The sequence below is a fragment of the Bombina bombina genome, chromosome 1 (assembly GCF_027579735.1).
Source record: "Bombina bombina isolate aBomBom1 chromosome 1, aBomBom1.pri, whole genome shotgun sequence".
NCBI classification, from domain to species: domain Eukaryota; kingdom Metazoa; phylum Chordata; class Amphibia; order Anura; family Bombinatoridae; genus Bombina; species Bombina bombina.
In genome coordinates, this window is record NC_069499.1 from 422,765,460 (window position 1) to 422,781,503 (window position 16,044).

Sequence of the window (16,044 nt, forward strand, 5' to 3'; positions counted from 1 at the left end):
AAATATATAAAGCACTGAGCAAGCTAAGCTAGTTACTGTGCAAAATGAATAGTTTAATGACATTTTGTTTTACTGGAGCAGTTTAGTGATTAGAGACACACTTTATGTTGTATTTATGCCACACTAAAGTTCATTTTAGAAGATAGTATGCTGTTTTATTAATTATTTCCTCTCTGTATACCCAGGGAAGAAAAAAGAATCCCATCACAGATTACCTCACCAAGATGCATTTTTATGAAACCGATAACTGTTTAGAATAATTTCTAGTCAGAAAATCTTGACGTCATAAATTTTAAGGTATTTTTCGGAATGACCTTTTCTTTAACTTTATTTACGCTAATATAGATGTAATTAATTCATGTTGTTCCATTATTACTTTTCCAGACTGCTACAGTTTAACCCATCATTTTAGTGATGATACAGAATTGGGAGACATGGAAAAAAACATGGCAGACCAGCTTAACAAAGCCTACGAAGCATATCGTCAGGCATGCATGGATAAAGAAGCAAGCAAAAAGAAGTGGGAGCAACAGGTACCCATCTTGACATCTCTCTGTCTAATCTACTGTAACAATGGTTTTGCCTTCTCACTCTTTTACAAGACTACTTCATGAATTACCTTCTTTTTATGGAAAAAAGTTAACAACCCACATTTAAACTGAAAGTTCAATAGAAATTGCAATATTTGCCCTGTTCATGCTCCAACTCTGTATTTTTAGAGGCACAAATGGGTGCAAGAGAACAGCCAAATAACAGCGGCAGTCACACATTTATAGAGATGAAGCCTTAGTAGTGCAAACAATGACATGCTCTTAATACATTAGAATATGTCAGTTTTTGCACTAGAATGTGCCTTTAAATCTGCTACATACCAATATAAATGTATATTGTGATGTTTGTACTATAACAATCTTTTCCATTCTTATCTAGCAGGTTTTTTACAGTAATGGATTGTTATCCCATATATTAGACCCCACACATACAACAATGTTCCCTCTAATGTTTTTGAGCACTGTGCAGAAAATATTTGGCTGGTGCAACTTTTGTCCAAGTGACTAAAATGTATAAGCACTTTAGTCTTGAGTCAAACCTGGAAATGTTTTAAATGTATTAGACAACAACATGATGTACTTGCCACTCGAACCTGAATGTTCGGATATGTTGTATGCTATTTCAAGGGGAATTTAATTTTTCATTAATGATTCAAAGGATATAATTTCCAATTTACTTTATGCTAATGGTATTCTCTGTTGAAGAGAATACATTAGTCTGGAGAACTATATGGTAGCAGTTTTACAAGATTGCTTTTGACCAATAGATGTCAGCAAAGTTTTTACATTAGCATTACTAAAATCATGCTTGCAAAACTGCTGCAATACAGTGCTCTTGAAACATGCACCCTCCTGAGCCTGCCTACCTGCTTTTCAACAAAGGATACCAATAGAACAAAATACATTTTTATAATAGAAGTAAACAAAATTGTACATTCTATCTGAATCATAAAATAAAATGTGGTTTCTCTTTGCCTTTAATTATAAATATCTACGGGGGGTTTTGTGTGTGTGTGTGTATGTATGTATATTTATTTACAACTTTGGATGAGCACTGAAAAATATTTAATTAAAACTGCTCTATAGTTAATTTATTCTGCAAAGAGACCTTCTCACCTCAGAAATGTTTTGACATCATTGATGACCTCATTGTTGACATTACGCATGCCAATTAATGCAATAATCTATGAAATCACATTTTGCTTGACATGCAGTCTGTCATCATCAATGACACAATTACATACATTTTTATTTTTGGATAAGGAAATTCGTCATCTATTTTCAAGTTAATTAGAAGATGTTCAATTTAAGCTTTATTATTTTTGCATATTATTTATTATAAATATTTAAAAATAAACGTTATAAAAATAAAGTATATTTATAATTAAAGTTTTGTCGGTTGAGCATATCATCATCGTATTATTTTTATTATAATCTAGCTCTCATTTTAAGCTAAATTATAAATTTGTATAAATTGTAATTATTTCATTGCTCAACTTGTGTTGCATATTAATTAGAAATTTATTAATTTATACTTTTGCTATTGGAAGAAAAAATATTTTTACATATGTCTTCTACATCTGTGAAATTATGCTCTGTATTTTGTTAATTATTTTTGCACATTGTAGATATATAATTGTTGTGTTATTTGAGCAATGATGAATGAGAGAGACTGTCGTCAACAATTTAATAGTGAATGAGATATGTCAGCAACTATGTCATTGATTGTCATGTGTGATGTCAGAGCTGATTTAATTCATGATGTCATTACTTATATTATGCGTATATACACACATCACATTAACTTCACTGCATCTTAGACAATTCTTGTTTTTATTTTATAGAAGGATCGATATGAAAAGGAACTGCTCGATCAACAAAACCAAATAGTAAGCTTAAGAGCGCTTGTGAAGCAACTGACTGCTGAACTTGCTTCTACTGCCGCTTCTAGTAAAGGTAAGTCAGTTTGCCTTGTACGATTTATAGAACACTCTTGATTACACATGGTTTTTGTCAGAGTTCCTAATGACGCTAGAATTACTCAGCATTTATAACCGTTTGAAAACATGGTAGAGGCCACACATTGTATTGAACTTAAAGTTCAAATATTTAATAGAATGGAGTCAACACTCGGGGGAGAGGGGGCTTATGGCTGTTTGTTCCAAAGGTTTTAATAATAGACTTATAATAATAGGGACATTATCCACCTTGCTATAGAATAACATATCTTAACATCCTTTTTACTGCAATTACTGAAATTACTTTCAACAGCCATTCTACCTCCACTGTATGCCTTATTTGGAGGAACCAATCTGGGCTGTACTCGACATACAACAAGGTTTGCCACTGTCATAAAGTTAATATAAAGTACATTGTTTTGCAGTTGTTATCTGATAAAGCCACATAGGTACATTTATGTAGCAGGGAAAGCATTGAGAAGTCTGCAGGGTGCAAGTTCTGGGAATTAGAAATTACTATTTTTTCAGAGCTAAATAACATGAAAAGGGATTAAAGTAAATAATATATTTTGCAAAATTGTTTCACCACACATACTTAAATATTTTATTTAAAAATCTCAAGGTGTTTACTGTCCCTTGTTTGCTAGTTATTCAATATGTCATTTTTTTCATAAGATGGTGAGAGCCCATGAAACACCACATGTGGGATTAAAGCCTAGTCCTACAGAAGGAAGCAAAACACCCCATACAACAAAACTTAAATCCTTCCCACTTTCCCTTGGTTCCATAGTTAGGAGTGATGGTAAAAATTGAAGTGCTGATCTACTAATCGGTTGAAAGTAGTTCTCAGACTGACCAGAGAGCGGGGAATAGGACAGGGGTGTAAATGAGTACATTGACAGTGAGAGTATTTCTCCCTTAGGAGTTTGCCTCTTGCCTGCCACATGTTTCGCTAGGACTTGCAGTCTTCTGCTGTTGGTGCATCAAAGTGCTCCTTCCTTAGATCCTGTGTTAGTGTTTACTCTACTGGAAGAGGGTCTCCTGCATCTTTGTAAGCACAGAAGAGTGACTGCTGACAGCTAAGTAGGTATTTGTACTCACATAGCCAATAGGGTATTAGCATGAACATAGCCTGGGAACATAGTGACATCCTGTTACACATTTTTAGTAAAAGTTAGGTGGTGTCTCTCTTTTTCTGTGCAAGTTTTAGCACATACTAGAACTCTGGTCCTCATTCTCAGCATTCCCTCAAATGATCACAAACATTTCTGAAGCTGGGTAGCTCCTTTTTCAGAGGTTTCTGAAAATCCTTCTGTGCAGACCTCAAGGAGTTAACTTTTTCCCACCAAAACTATTCTGTTTCTCCTTTCCCTCAAAGATGGTGGCCATCTTTGATGACACACAGCAATTTCCTCTCAGAGCCATAGAATAAGCCCCCTTAATAATAATAGTTGTGCAAATTTTAAAGTACAATTTTGTTTCTGATTCCCAAATATATTTTTTTATTCCCTCACATGGACTTTAGTCTTTCCAGAGTCGCCTTTCTGGGCTTCATCATAGACTATAGCAATGAAACTTTCTTTTGCATATGCTCACAGACTGAAATTGCAGAAGTCCTGTGTTCTTCGTATCAAACTCTTCTTCCTACAATGCTTCTCTGCATGAAAGTAGTTGGTCTCATGGTAGCGGCTTCAGATGCCATACCTTTTGCCAGATTCCACTTACGTTCTTTGCTGTTTCAAATGTTGCATCGGTGGAATCAAGATTATAACAATTTGTCTCAGAAGATCTCTTTAGATTTCAAGACATTCTCTAACTTAGTGGCAGACTTGCCAGTCACTGATTCGGCAAGCCTCATTTCTTTGTCCAAATTGAATAGTAATTACCAAGGGTGCCAACTTACTTGGAGCAAAGTCTGGAGTTCCTGGAAAAAGCAGGGAGGTTGGTCTCCTCAGGAGGCTACCAATCAACATCCTGGAACACCATGCAATCTTCAGGGCTGTCCAGAGTTGGCCCCTGTTCAGACAGCATTCTTTTTTAAATGTTGTCAGGCAGTGTCATAGCAGTGGCTTACATCAATCACCAAGGTGGTACGAGAACTTCCTTAGCAATGGAAGAGGTAGCCTGCTTTCTGACTTGGATAGAACACTATCATTGCTAGATTTCAGCAATTTACATTCTGGGTGTGGACAATTGAGTTGCAGACTTCCTCGTTCGTCAGTACTTTCACCCTGGCAAATGCTCCTTGAATTAGAAAGTATTCCACCAAATTATGAATCATTGGTGAAACGTTCACCCTGGCAAATGGCCCTTAAAGGGACAGTAAACTCAAAAAAATATTTCATGATTTAAATAGGGCATGCCATTTTAAACAACTTTCCAATTTACTTTTATTACCAATTTTGCTTTGTTCTCTTGGTATTCTTAGTTGAATGCTAAATCTAGGAGGTTCATGTGCTAATTTCTTAGACCTTGAAGACTGCCTCTAATCTGAAAGAATTTTGACAGTTTTTCACCACTAGAGGGCGTTAGTTCATGTGTTTCATATAGATAACATTGAGCTCAGGCACGTGAAGCTCCTAGGAGTCAGCACTGATTGGCTAAAAATGCAAGTCTGTCAAAAGAACTGAAATAAGGGGGCAGTTTGCAGAGGCATAGATACAAGGTAATCACAGAGGTAAAAAGTATATTATTATAACTGTGTTGGTTATGCAAAATTGGGGAATGGGTAATAAAGGAATTATCTACCTTTTTAAACAGCAAAAATTCTGGTGTTTACTGTCCCTTTAAATCAGGAGGTATTTCACCAGATTGTGAATGATTGGGGAAACTTTCACTCTGTCAAATGGTCCTTGAATCGGGAAGTATTCCACCAGATTGTGAATCATTGGGGAAGGTCAGATATAGACCTTATGGCCTCTCATTCGAATTACAAGCTACCCCCGTATTGTGACAGTTCTTGAGATCCACAAGTGACTGACCAGTGCATCTATTAATCTGATTTACGTCTTTCCTCCTTTTGTTTTACTAGCCAGTATAAAACAGAAAAGGGCTTCAGTTATTCGAACTGCTCTGGCATGAGGGTTCTTCAGGCTTAGCTATTTAAACCTATGCATGATCTAGACATACAGCTGTTGTCTTGAAAGGTTCTCTTTATCTTGGCTTTCCACTCTAACGTGATTCCCCTTTCCTGTTTTATTTTTTTCTCAGGATAAAGCAGTCTTTAAAACAAACTACTCTTCTTCCTAAGGTTGTTTCTTCTGAAAACATTAATCGGAAAATTGTAGTCCCATTTCTCTGTCGAGTGCCAAAGAAAACCACTCGAGAGAGTACTTCTTAACTTGGATGTAGTAACAGGTCTTCCAAATTTATCTTCAAGCCACTAAAGAATTCAGAAATTCTACTTCCTTGGTAATCCATTTGTCAGGTCCTTGAAAGGGTCAAAAAGCTACTGCACTTATTACCTTGGCAGCTTGGCTTAAAACTTTGATTTGCGTAGCATACCAAGTAGCAGGGAAGTCTCCCCCATTCTGCCAGAACAGTCACCACCTCTGGGCTTTTACAAATGAAGCTTGCTTTGAAAAGATTTGAAAGGCAGCTACTTGGTCATCTCTTCATACATTTGCCAAATTCTAACATTTTTACATGTTTCGCACTTCTAGGTTGGAAAATTTTACAAGCTGCAGTGCCTGTTTAGTACTTTTACCTGCCTTAACTATTTTTCCCGTCCTATTTCATGGGGATCTCATGGACTTCACAGCTTGGCTATTGGATCCCACATATAATGTCTCATGGAATCTCACCATCTCTTGAAAGAGAATAAAATGTATGCTTCTGATACATTCATTTCTTTCATGATGGTGAGAGTCGTAGAAACCCATCCTTGTTTTTTTACATAAAAGTTGGCGGAAGTATCAGTTTGTACATGTTTTACATCACTTTTCTTTTCCTACCTTCTTATTTTCTCCTTTCTTTTGGCCATATGTATGACTAAGGAGTCATGGGAAAGTGGGAGGGATTAAAGCTCTGTTGTGTGGTTCCTGTAGAACTGGACTTTAATCCCACGTGATGTCTCGTGGAGCTTCACCATCGTGAAAGCAAATAATGTATCAGGCAAGCAAAAATTTTTTTTATTCTTTTCGATCCTAATATAAAAATTTTGTGTTGAAAGAATCTTGCTTGTATGACATTATTGCCTAATGTAATACAACTAATTTTAAAGCCATAATGATTTTGGACTCAGGCAATGATAATCAAAAAAAAAAAAAGCATCATTAAAAGGATATTAAATACACTATATACTTTTGCAATATACATTCATTATTATTTTGCCGCCTTAGCCTGTAATTTAAAATCATGCACTATTCACAAGATTTGGGAGAGAACAATCCAGACTTTACAAGCCTAGCACTGCTATTTTCCGTAACATCTTTGTTTGCTCAATCTAGTAACTCTTACAATTGTCCCTAACTGGCCCCAATAGCCGAGACAGGATAACAGGTTTTTAAACCTAGTGAAACTTTGGTTACACCTTGACTGTGTACATTACTTAAAGGGACACTGTACCCAATTTTTTTCTTTTGTAATTCAGAAAGAGCATGCAATTTTAAGCAACTTTCTAATTTACTCCTATTATCAATTTTTCTTCGTTCTCTTGCTATCGTTATTTGAAAAAGAAGGCATCTAAGCTTTTTTTTGGTTTCAGTACTCCGGACAGCACTTTTTTATTGGTGGATGAATTTATCCACCAATCAGCAAAGACAACCCAGGTTGTTCACCAAAAATGGACCGGCATCTAAACTTACATTCTTGCATTTCAAATAAAGATACCAAGAGAATGAAGAAAATTTGATAATAGGAGTAAATTAGAAAGTTGCTTAAAATTTCATGCTCAATCTGAATCACGAAAGAATTTTTTTGGGTACAGTGTCCCTTTAATGAAAACTAACATGTTACTTATTTCTTCATGATTAAAACAAAACAACTAATACAGCTGCAAATTGCCCTCATGCTAATCTTTTGTTTAGAATACATAATTATTTCATGTCACTTAAATAGTAATCACCAAGTTTCTCTATGGGGAGACTTAATACGGTAAGGGTACATTCTGAGGTATGGTGTTAAAGGGACACAAAACCCAAAAATTTTCTTTTATGATTCAGATAAAGGCCTCTTTTTTTCAAGCTGTCAACCACAAATACGCTGGAATTCTGCAGCGTATTTGTGGCGAGCCTGATTCGCCGTAGTTATCAAACCCTACAGATCGGCAAAAGTAGAATATAGTGAGGTAACATACGATCCGCTGGATTCAGTCCGACACAGATCGATGCTTACGTCATTACAGATGTTCCAAACGCAAGTTCGGCACAATCTGTCTACTTTTGCTAGTTATCAAAAAACTAGCAGGTACGCTTGCCACTATTCCGGCCCAGCGCACCTGGTTTTCAATCCTGCAGGCGGCGGATACCATAGGAATCAATGGGAGTCTGACAGCAGCAAAAGCTCATGTTCGCTGCTGCCCGATATCCCATTGATTCCTATGGGAACGTCTACACCTAACACCCTAACATGTACCCCGAGTCTAAACATCCCTAATCTGCCCCCCTACACTGCCGCCACCTACATTATACATATGAACCCCTAATCTGCCGCCCCAACACCGCCGCCACCTACGTTATACATATTAACCCCTAATCTGCCGCCCCAACACCGCCCGCCACCTACGTTATACATATTAACCCCTAATCTGACCCCACTACACCTCCGCCACCTACATTATACTTATTAACCCCTAAACCGCCGCTCCCGGAGCCCGCCGCCACCTACATTATTTTTATTAACCCCTAATCTGCCCCCCCACACCGCCGCCACCTACATTAAATTGATTAACCCCTAATCTGACCCCCCTACACCGCCGACCACCTACATTAAATTTATTAACCCCTAAACCTAAGTCTAACCCTAACCCCCCTAACTTAAATATAATTTAAATAAATTTAAATGAATATTCCTAGCATTAAATAAATTATTCCTATTTAAAACTAAATACTTACCTATAAAATAAACCCTAAGATAGCTACAATATAACTAATAGTTACATTGTAGCTATTTTAGGATTTATTTTTATTTTACAGGCAACTTTGTATTGATTTTAACTAGGTACAATAGTTATTAAATAGTTATTAACTATTTAACTATCTAGTTAAAATAAATACAAAAGTACCTGTAAAATAAAACCTAACCTATGTTACAATTTCACCTAACACTACACTATAATTAAATTAATTCCCTAAATTAAAATAAATTAATTACAATTAAATTAAAATTATCTAAAGTACAAAAAAACCCACTAAATTACAGAAAATAATAAAATAATTACAAGAAGTTTAAACTAATTACACCTAATCTAATCCCCCTAATAAAATAAAAAGCCCCCCAAAATAATAAAAATCCCTACCCTACACTAACTTACAAATAGCCCTTAAAAGGGCCTTTTGCGGGGCATTGCCCCAAAGTAATCAGCTCTTTTACCTGTAAAAAAAAATACAATTACCCCCCCCAACATTAGAACCCACCACCCACACACCCAACCCTACTCTAAAACCCACCCAATCCCCCCTTAAGAAAACCTAACACTACCCCCTTGAAGATCACCCTACCTTGAAACTTCTTTACCCAACCGGGCAGAAGTGGTCCTCCAGACGGTCCGAAGTCTTCATCCTATCCGGGCAGAAGAGGACCTCCAGACGAGCAGAAGTCTTCATCCAGGCGGCATCTTCTATCTTCATCCATCCATCCGGAGCGGAGCGGGTCCATCTTCAAGACATCCGATGCGGAGCATCCTTCCAGGCCGACGACTACCCGACGAATGAATATTCCTTTAAATGACGTCATTCAAGATGGTGTCCCTTGAATTCCGATTGGCTGATAGAATTCTATCAGCCAATCGGAATTAAGGTAGCAAAAATCCTATTGGCTGATGCAATCAGCCAATAGGATTGAGCTCGCATTCTATTGGCTGTTCCAATCAGCCAATAGGTTTGAACTTCAATCCTATTGGCTGATTGCATCAGCCAATAGGATTTTTGCTACCTTAATTCCGATTGGCTGATAGAATTCTATCAGCCAATTGGAATTTAAGGGACGCCATTTAAAGAAATATTCATTCGACGGGTAGTCGTCGGCCTGGAAGGATGCTCCGCGTCGGATGGATGAAGATAGAAGATGCCGCCTGGATGAAGACTTCTGCCGTCTGGAGGTCCTCTTCTGTCCGGATAGGATGAAGACTTCGGACCGTCTGGAGGACCAATTCTGCCCGGTTGGGTGAAGACGTCTCAAGGTAGGGTTATCTTCAAGGGGGTAGTGTTAGGTTTTATTAAGGGGGGGTTGGGTAGGTTTTAGAGTAGGGTTGGGTGTGTGGGTGGTGGGTTTTAATGTTGGGGGGGGGTATTGTCTTTTTTTTTTTTTTTTTTTTTTTTACAGGTAATAGAGTTGATTACTTTGGGGCAATGCCCTGCAAAAAGCCCTTTTAAGGTCTATTTGTAATTTAGTATAGGGTAGGGAATTTTATTATTTTGGGGGGCTTTTTTATTTTATTAGAGGGATTAGATTAGGTGTAATTAGTTTAAAATTCTTGTAATTATTTTATTATTTTCTGTAATTTAGTGTTTTGTTTTTTTTTTGTACTTTAATTTTTATTTAATTGTAATTCATTTATTTTATTAACTAGGTAGTTAATAAATAGTTAACTATTTAATAACTAGTGTACCTAGTTAAAATAAATACAAAGTTGCCTGTAAAATAAAAATAAATACTAAAATAGCTACAATGTAACTATTAGTTATATTGTAGCTATCTTAGGGTTTATTTTATAGGTAAGTATTTATTCTTAAATAGGTATAATTTATTTCATGATAGGAATATTTATTTAGATTTAAGGGTTAGGGTTAGACTTAGGTTTAGGGGTTAATAAATTTAGTATAGTGGTGGTGACGTTGGGGGCGGGAGATTAGGGGTTAAAAAATTTAATGTAGGTGGCGGCGGTGTAGGGGGGTCAGATTAGGGGTTAATAAATTTAATGTAGGTGTAGGGGGGGTCAGATTAAGGGTTAATAAATTTAATGTAGGTGGCGGCGGTGTAGGGGGGTCAGATTAGGGGTTAATACATTTAATGTAGGTGGCGACGGTGTAGGGGGGTCAGATTAGGGGTTAATAAATTTAATGTAGGTGGCGGGGGGCTCCGGGAGCAGTGGTTTAGGGGTTAATACATATAATGTAGGTGGCGGTGGGCTCCGGGAACGGCGGTTTAGGGGTTAAACACTTTATTTAGGTGTGGCTGGGTCCGGGAGCGGCGGTTTAGGGGTTAAACACTTTATTAGAGTTGCGGTGGGCTCCGGGAGTGGCGGTGTAGGGGGTAAACAGTATAGTAGTGTGGGTGCTTAGTGATAGGGTACCAAGAAAGCTGCGAATAAGCTGAAGAGCAGCGAGATCGATGACTGTTAGTTAACAACAGTCCGCTGCTCATCGCTCCGTACTTGGTGCGCGGCTTTTTTACAGCTTTCTTGATAATTTTGGCAAACGTATTCAGGTCCATGGCGGCGATCTTAGGCGAGCGTATTGGTGCCGTCGAATGCAAGAAAGTCGATGGCTTGATGGCTAGAAGCCAAAGAATATAATTTTAAACAACATTACAATGTACATCTATTATAGAATTTGCATCATCCTCTTGGTATTCTTTGTTGAGGAAGCAACAATGCACTACTGATAGTTAGCTGAATGCACTGGGTGAGCCATGAGGCATATATGTGCAGCCACCAATCAACAGCTACTGAGTCTACCTATGTATTATTTTCAACAAAGGATATCAAAAGAACAAAACAAATTAGATAATAGAAATACATTGGAAAGTTGTTTAAAATCGCATGGTCTATCTGAATCATGAAAGAAAAAAAAATGTGGGTTTTGTGTACCTTTAACTTAAATCTCCAAAACAAGAGCACCTGTCATTCCCAAAATCCTTTTAATTAGAATTAAAATAATTTTCTATTTTATGTGCTTAGCAGGAGTTTAAACTAATGAGTGTATTTTCAGCAGGGGGTATTTTCGGTGCACCACTGTCTCCTAGACTGGAGAACTCAGAGGTTCGTAGAAACGAGGCTGCCACCAGCGTCACATATGAGCAGCTGCAGGAACAAGTAAAACTCAGCATGCAGAGAGAAAAAATGTATAAGGTAAAAATATAAGTTAGTTATCTGTACACACACAAAAAAATCTTTATACACAATAAAATCAATGGTTTATACAGTAACCTTTTTCAGTGCCCTGAATGACAAGGGGTGGGCAGTTGGTATATAAAGCGTACAGAACAATCCGTATCCTAGGGTCTGAGGTTGGCACCTTGCATGTGGACATGGTTCTAATCTTTGTTTTGAGAGAAAAAAAGGGGTAAATTATGGTAAAGCGCTCAGCAGTTCACATCAAAACAGCGTTTAGAAAAAGACCAATCTGCTTGCTTGTGACCTCCCTTGTTAAGCAAAGGGACAAAAACAGTGAAGTGAAGCATAAAAAGGAGTGATATCACATACAGTTGTGCTCATAAGTTTACATACCCTGGCAGAATTTATGATTTATTGGCCATTTTTCAGAGAATATGAATGATAGCACAAAAACTTTTCTTTCACTCATGGTTAGTGTTTGGCTGAAGCCATTTATTAACAGTCATCTGTGTTTACTCTTTTAAAATCATAATAACAACAGAAACTACCAAAATGACCCTGATCAAAAGTTTACATACTCTGGTGATTTTGGCCTGATAACATGCACACAGGTTGACACAAAGGGGTTTAAATGGCTATTAAAGGTAACCATCCTCACCTGTGATCTGTTTGCTTGTAATTAGTGTGTGTGTGTATAAAAGGTCAATGAGTTTCTGGACTCCTGACAGACCCTTGCATCTTTCATCCAGTGCTGCACTGACGTTTCTGGATTCTGAGTCATGGGGAAAACAAAAGAATTGTCAAAGGATCTGCAGGAAAAGGTACTGTATAAAACAGGAAAGGGATATAAAAGATATCCAAGGAATTGAGAATGCAAATCAGCAGTGTTCAAACTCTAATCAAGAAGTGGAAAATGAGGGGTTATGTTTGATAATATTCTGCATTCATCTTGCCATCAATTCTGACCAAATTTCCTGTGCCTTTGTAGCTCACACATCCCCAATACGACGATCAGCGACCCACCTCCGTATTCCACAGTAGGAATGGCCTTGTTGACTCCTCTCCAAATGTAGCGTTTATGGTTGTGGCCAAAAAGCTCAATTTTGGTCTCATCACTCCAAATGACTTTGTGCCAGAAGGTTTGAGGCTTGTCTCTGTGCTGTTTGGTGTATTGTAAGCGGGATACTTTGTGGCATTTGCGTAGTAATGGCTTTCTTCTGGCGACTCAACCATGCAGCCCATCTTTCTTCAAGTGCCTCCTTATTGTGCATCTTGAAAAAGCCACACCACATATTTTCAGAGAGTCCTGTATTTTACCTGAAGTTATTTGTGGGTTTGTCTTTGCATCCCGAACAATTTTCCTGGCAGTTGTGGCTGAAATTTCTGTTGGTCTACCTGACCGTGGTTTAGTTTCAACAGAACCCGTCATTTTCCACTTCTTGATTAGAGTTTGAACACTGCTGATTTGCATTCTCAATTCCTTGGATATCTTTTTATATCCCTTACCTGTTTTATACATTTCAACTACCTTTTCCCGAAGATCCTTTGACAATTCTTTTGCTTTCTTCATGACTCAGAATCCAGAAACGTCAGTGCAGCACCGGATGAAAGATACAAGGGTCTGTCAGGAGTCCAGAAACTCATTGACCTTTTATACACACACACACTAATTACAAGCAAACAGATCACAGGTGAGGATGGTTACCTTTAATAGCCATTCAAACCCCTTTGTGTCAACTTGCATGTTATCAGGCCAAAATCACCAGGGTATGTAAACTTTTGATCAGGGTCATTTGGGTAGTTTCTGTTGTCATTATGATTTAAAAAGAGTAAACACAGTTGATTGATAATAAATGGCTTCAGCCAAACACTAACCATGAGTGAAAGAAAAGTTTTTGTGCTATCATTCATATTCTCTGAAAAATGGCCAAGAAATCATAAATTCTGCCAGGGTTTGTAAACTTATGAGCACAACTGTATTTTATAACAAATCAAGTTAAATGACAAATATACATTTTTAAGTGGTTTAGAAGCAGAGATACAATGTGTTTTGGTATTTCTTGTTTTGTGATGGGGAAAGTAAGGAGTTGTTGTGAGACAACCGGTGTAGTATCGAAATTCTGAGTGCTCGCTTACTTAGAGGCAATAATATATTCCTGACCTAATGGCTATATACCAGGTAACAATATTAAGTACTTGGAGTTAACACAGTAATGCGACACGAGAATGTAGAAGTGTGTAGTAGAGACGGAGGACGTGAACCTAAAAAGTGAATATGCAGAGAGAGATTAAAATAGAAATATGTAATATTGAGGGCAAGCAACATCTTAACTCTGCCGCCGGTGTGGTGCTTTAGAGATAAGTTGCTTTAGGAGAATAAAAGAGCACAATGCAATAGCTCCTTTGCTTGTATAACTTTCCCACCCGGATCAATGTGAGCACTCGGAATGTGTGACCGTGACGAAGGAGGTGTCTCTAGCAGGTGATTGGTGGTCAACCAGTCACATGTGCGGTCAGGAATGTGGTGACGTAATGGTCACAAATTCCGTCGGGTCGCAGATTTCTACAAGACACCGGCAAGTTGCAGTATCTGCAGAGTAGATTAATACTTTTTTTTTTTTTTCCTGGTGTTGCTTATTCACTCCTCTATGCCTGTACTCATAATCACCTAGATTTAGCGTTTTGCGTTAGAAGGGGTGCGTTAGCTACGCGTGTTTTTTTTCCCCTGCACCTTTTAAACAACGCTGGTATTTAGAGTTCTCTGAAGGGCTGCGTTAGGCTCCGAAAAGGGAGCGTACAGGCATATTTACCGCCACTGCAACTCTCAATGCCAGCATTGCTTACGGACGCGGCCAGCTTCAAAAACGTGCTCATGCACGATATCCCCATAGGAAACAATGGGGGGGCAGTTTGAGCTGAAAAAAAACCTAACACCTGCAAAAAAGCAGCGTTCAGCTCCTAACGCAGCCCCATTGTTTCCTATGGGGAAACACTTCCTAAGTCTGCACCTAATACTCTAACATGTACCCCGAGTCTAAACACCCCTAACCTTACACTTATTAACCCCTAATCTGCCTCCCCCGCTATCACTGACCCCTGCATATTATTATTAACCCCTAATCTGCCGCTCCGTACTCCGCCGCCACCTACATTATACCTATGTACCCCTAATCTGCTGCCCCTAACACCTACGACCCCTATATTATATTTATTAACCCCTAATCTGCCCCCCCCATGTCGCTGCTACCTTACCTACACTTATTAACCCCTAAACCGCTGCACTCCCGCCTCAAAAACTCTATAATAAATAGTATTAACCCCATCTGCCCTCCCTAACATCGCCGACACCTAACTTCAAGTATTAACCCCTAATCTGCCGACCGGACCTCGCTGCTACTATAATAAATGTATTAACCCCTAAAGCTAAGTCTAACCCTAACACTAACACCCGCCTAAGTTAAATATAATTTAAATCTAACGAAATAAAATCAATCTTATTAAATAAATTATTCTTATTTAAAGCTAAATACTTACCTGTAAAATAAACCCTAATATAGCTACAATATAACAAATAATTATATTGTAGCTATTTTAATATTAATATTTATTTTACAGGCAACTTTGTATTTATTTTAACCAGGTACAATAGCTATTAAATAGTTAAGAACTATTTAATAGCTACCTAGTTAAAATAATTTCAAAATTACCTGTAAAATAAATCCTAACCTAAGTTACAATTAAATCTAACACTACACTATCAATAAATTAATTAAATAAACTACCTACAATTATCTACAATTAAATCAACTAAACTAAATTACAAAAAAAAAAAACACTAAATTACAAAAAATAAAAAAAGATTACAAGAATTTTTAACTAATTACACCTACTCTAAGCCCCCTAAGAATATAACAAAGCCCCCCAAAATAAAAAAAATGACCTACCCTATTCTAAAATAAAAAGTTTACAGCTCTTTTACCTTACCAGCCCTTCAAAAGGGCCTTTTGCGGGGCATGCCCCAAAGAAAACAGCTCTTTTGCCTGTAAAAAAACATACAATACCCCGCCACAACATTACAACCCACCACCCACATACCCCTAATCTAAACCAAACCCCCCTTAAAAAACCTAACACTAAGCCCCTGAAGATCTCCCTACCTTATCTTCACCACGCTGAAGATAAGGTCCAGAAGAGGCTCCAAAGTCTTCATCCTATCCGGCAAGAAGAGGTCCAGAAGAGGCTCCGAAGTCTTCATCCTATCCGGCAAGAAGAGGACATCCGGACCGGCAAACATCTTCATCCAAGCGGCATCTTCTATCTT

The 16,044-nt window shown here is 37.8% G+C and overlaps 1 protein-coding gene across 4 annotated transcripts in view; it reads left to right on the forward strand.

Annotated features, from left to right (window-relative positions):
* Window positions 1-16,044, forward strand: part of TANK (TRAF family member associated NFKB activator) — a 188,255-nt gene that overhangs the window by 65,948 nt on the left and 106,263 nt on the right. For 3 of the 4 annotated variants that reach the window (XM_053698361.1, XM_053698364.1, XM_053698362.1), the window contains exons 2-5: window positions 186-297; window positions 385-533; window positions 2,396-2,507; window positions 11,599-11,738. In XM_053698361.1, coding sequence (XP_053554336.1) covers window positions 435-533; window positions 2,396-2,507; window positions 11,599-11,738 — 351 coding nt within the window. In that variant the 5' untranslated portion in view covers window positions 186-297; window positions 385-434. The remainder of the gene's footprint in view (window positions 1-185; window positions 298-384; window positions 534-2,395; window positions 2,508-11,598; window positions 11,739-16,044) is intronic. The other variant, XM_053698363.1, reaches the window with a different exon arrangement.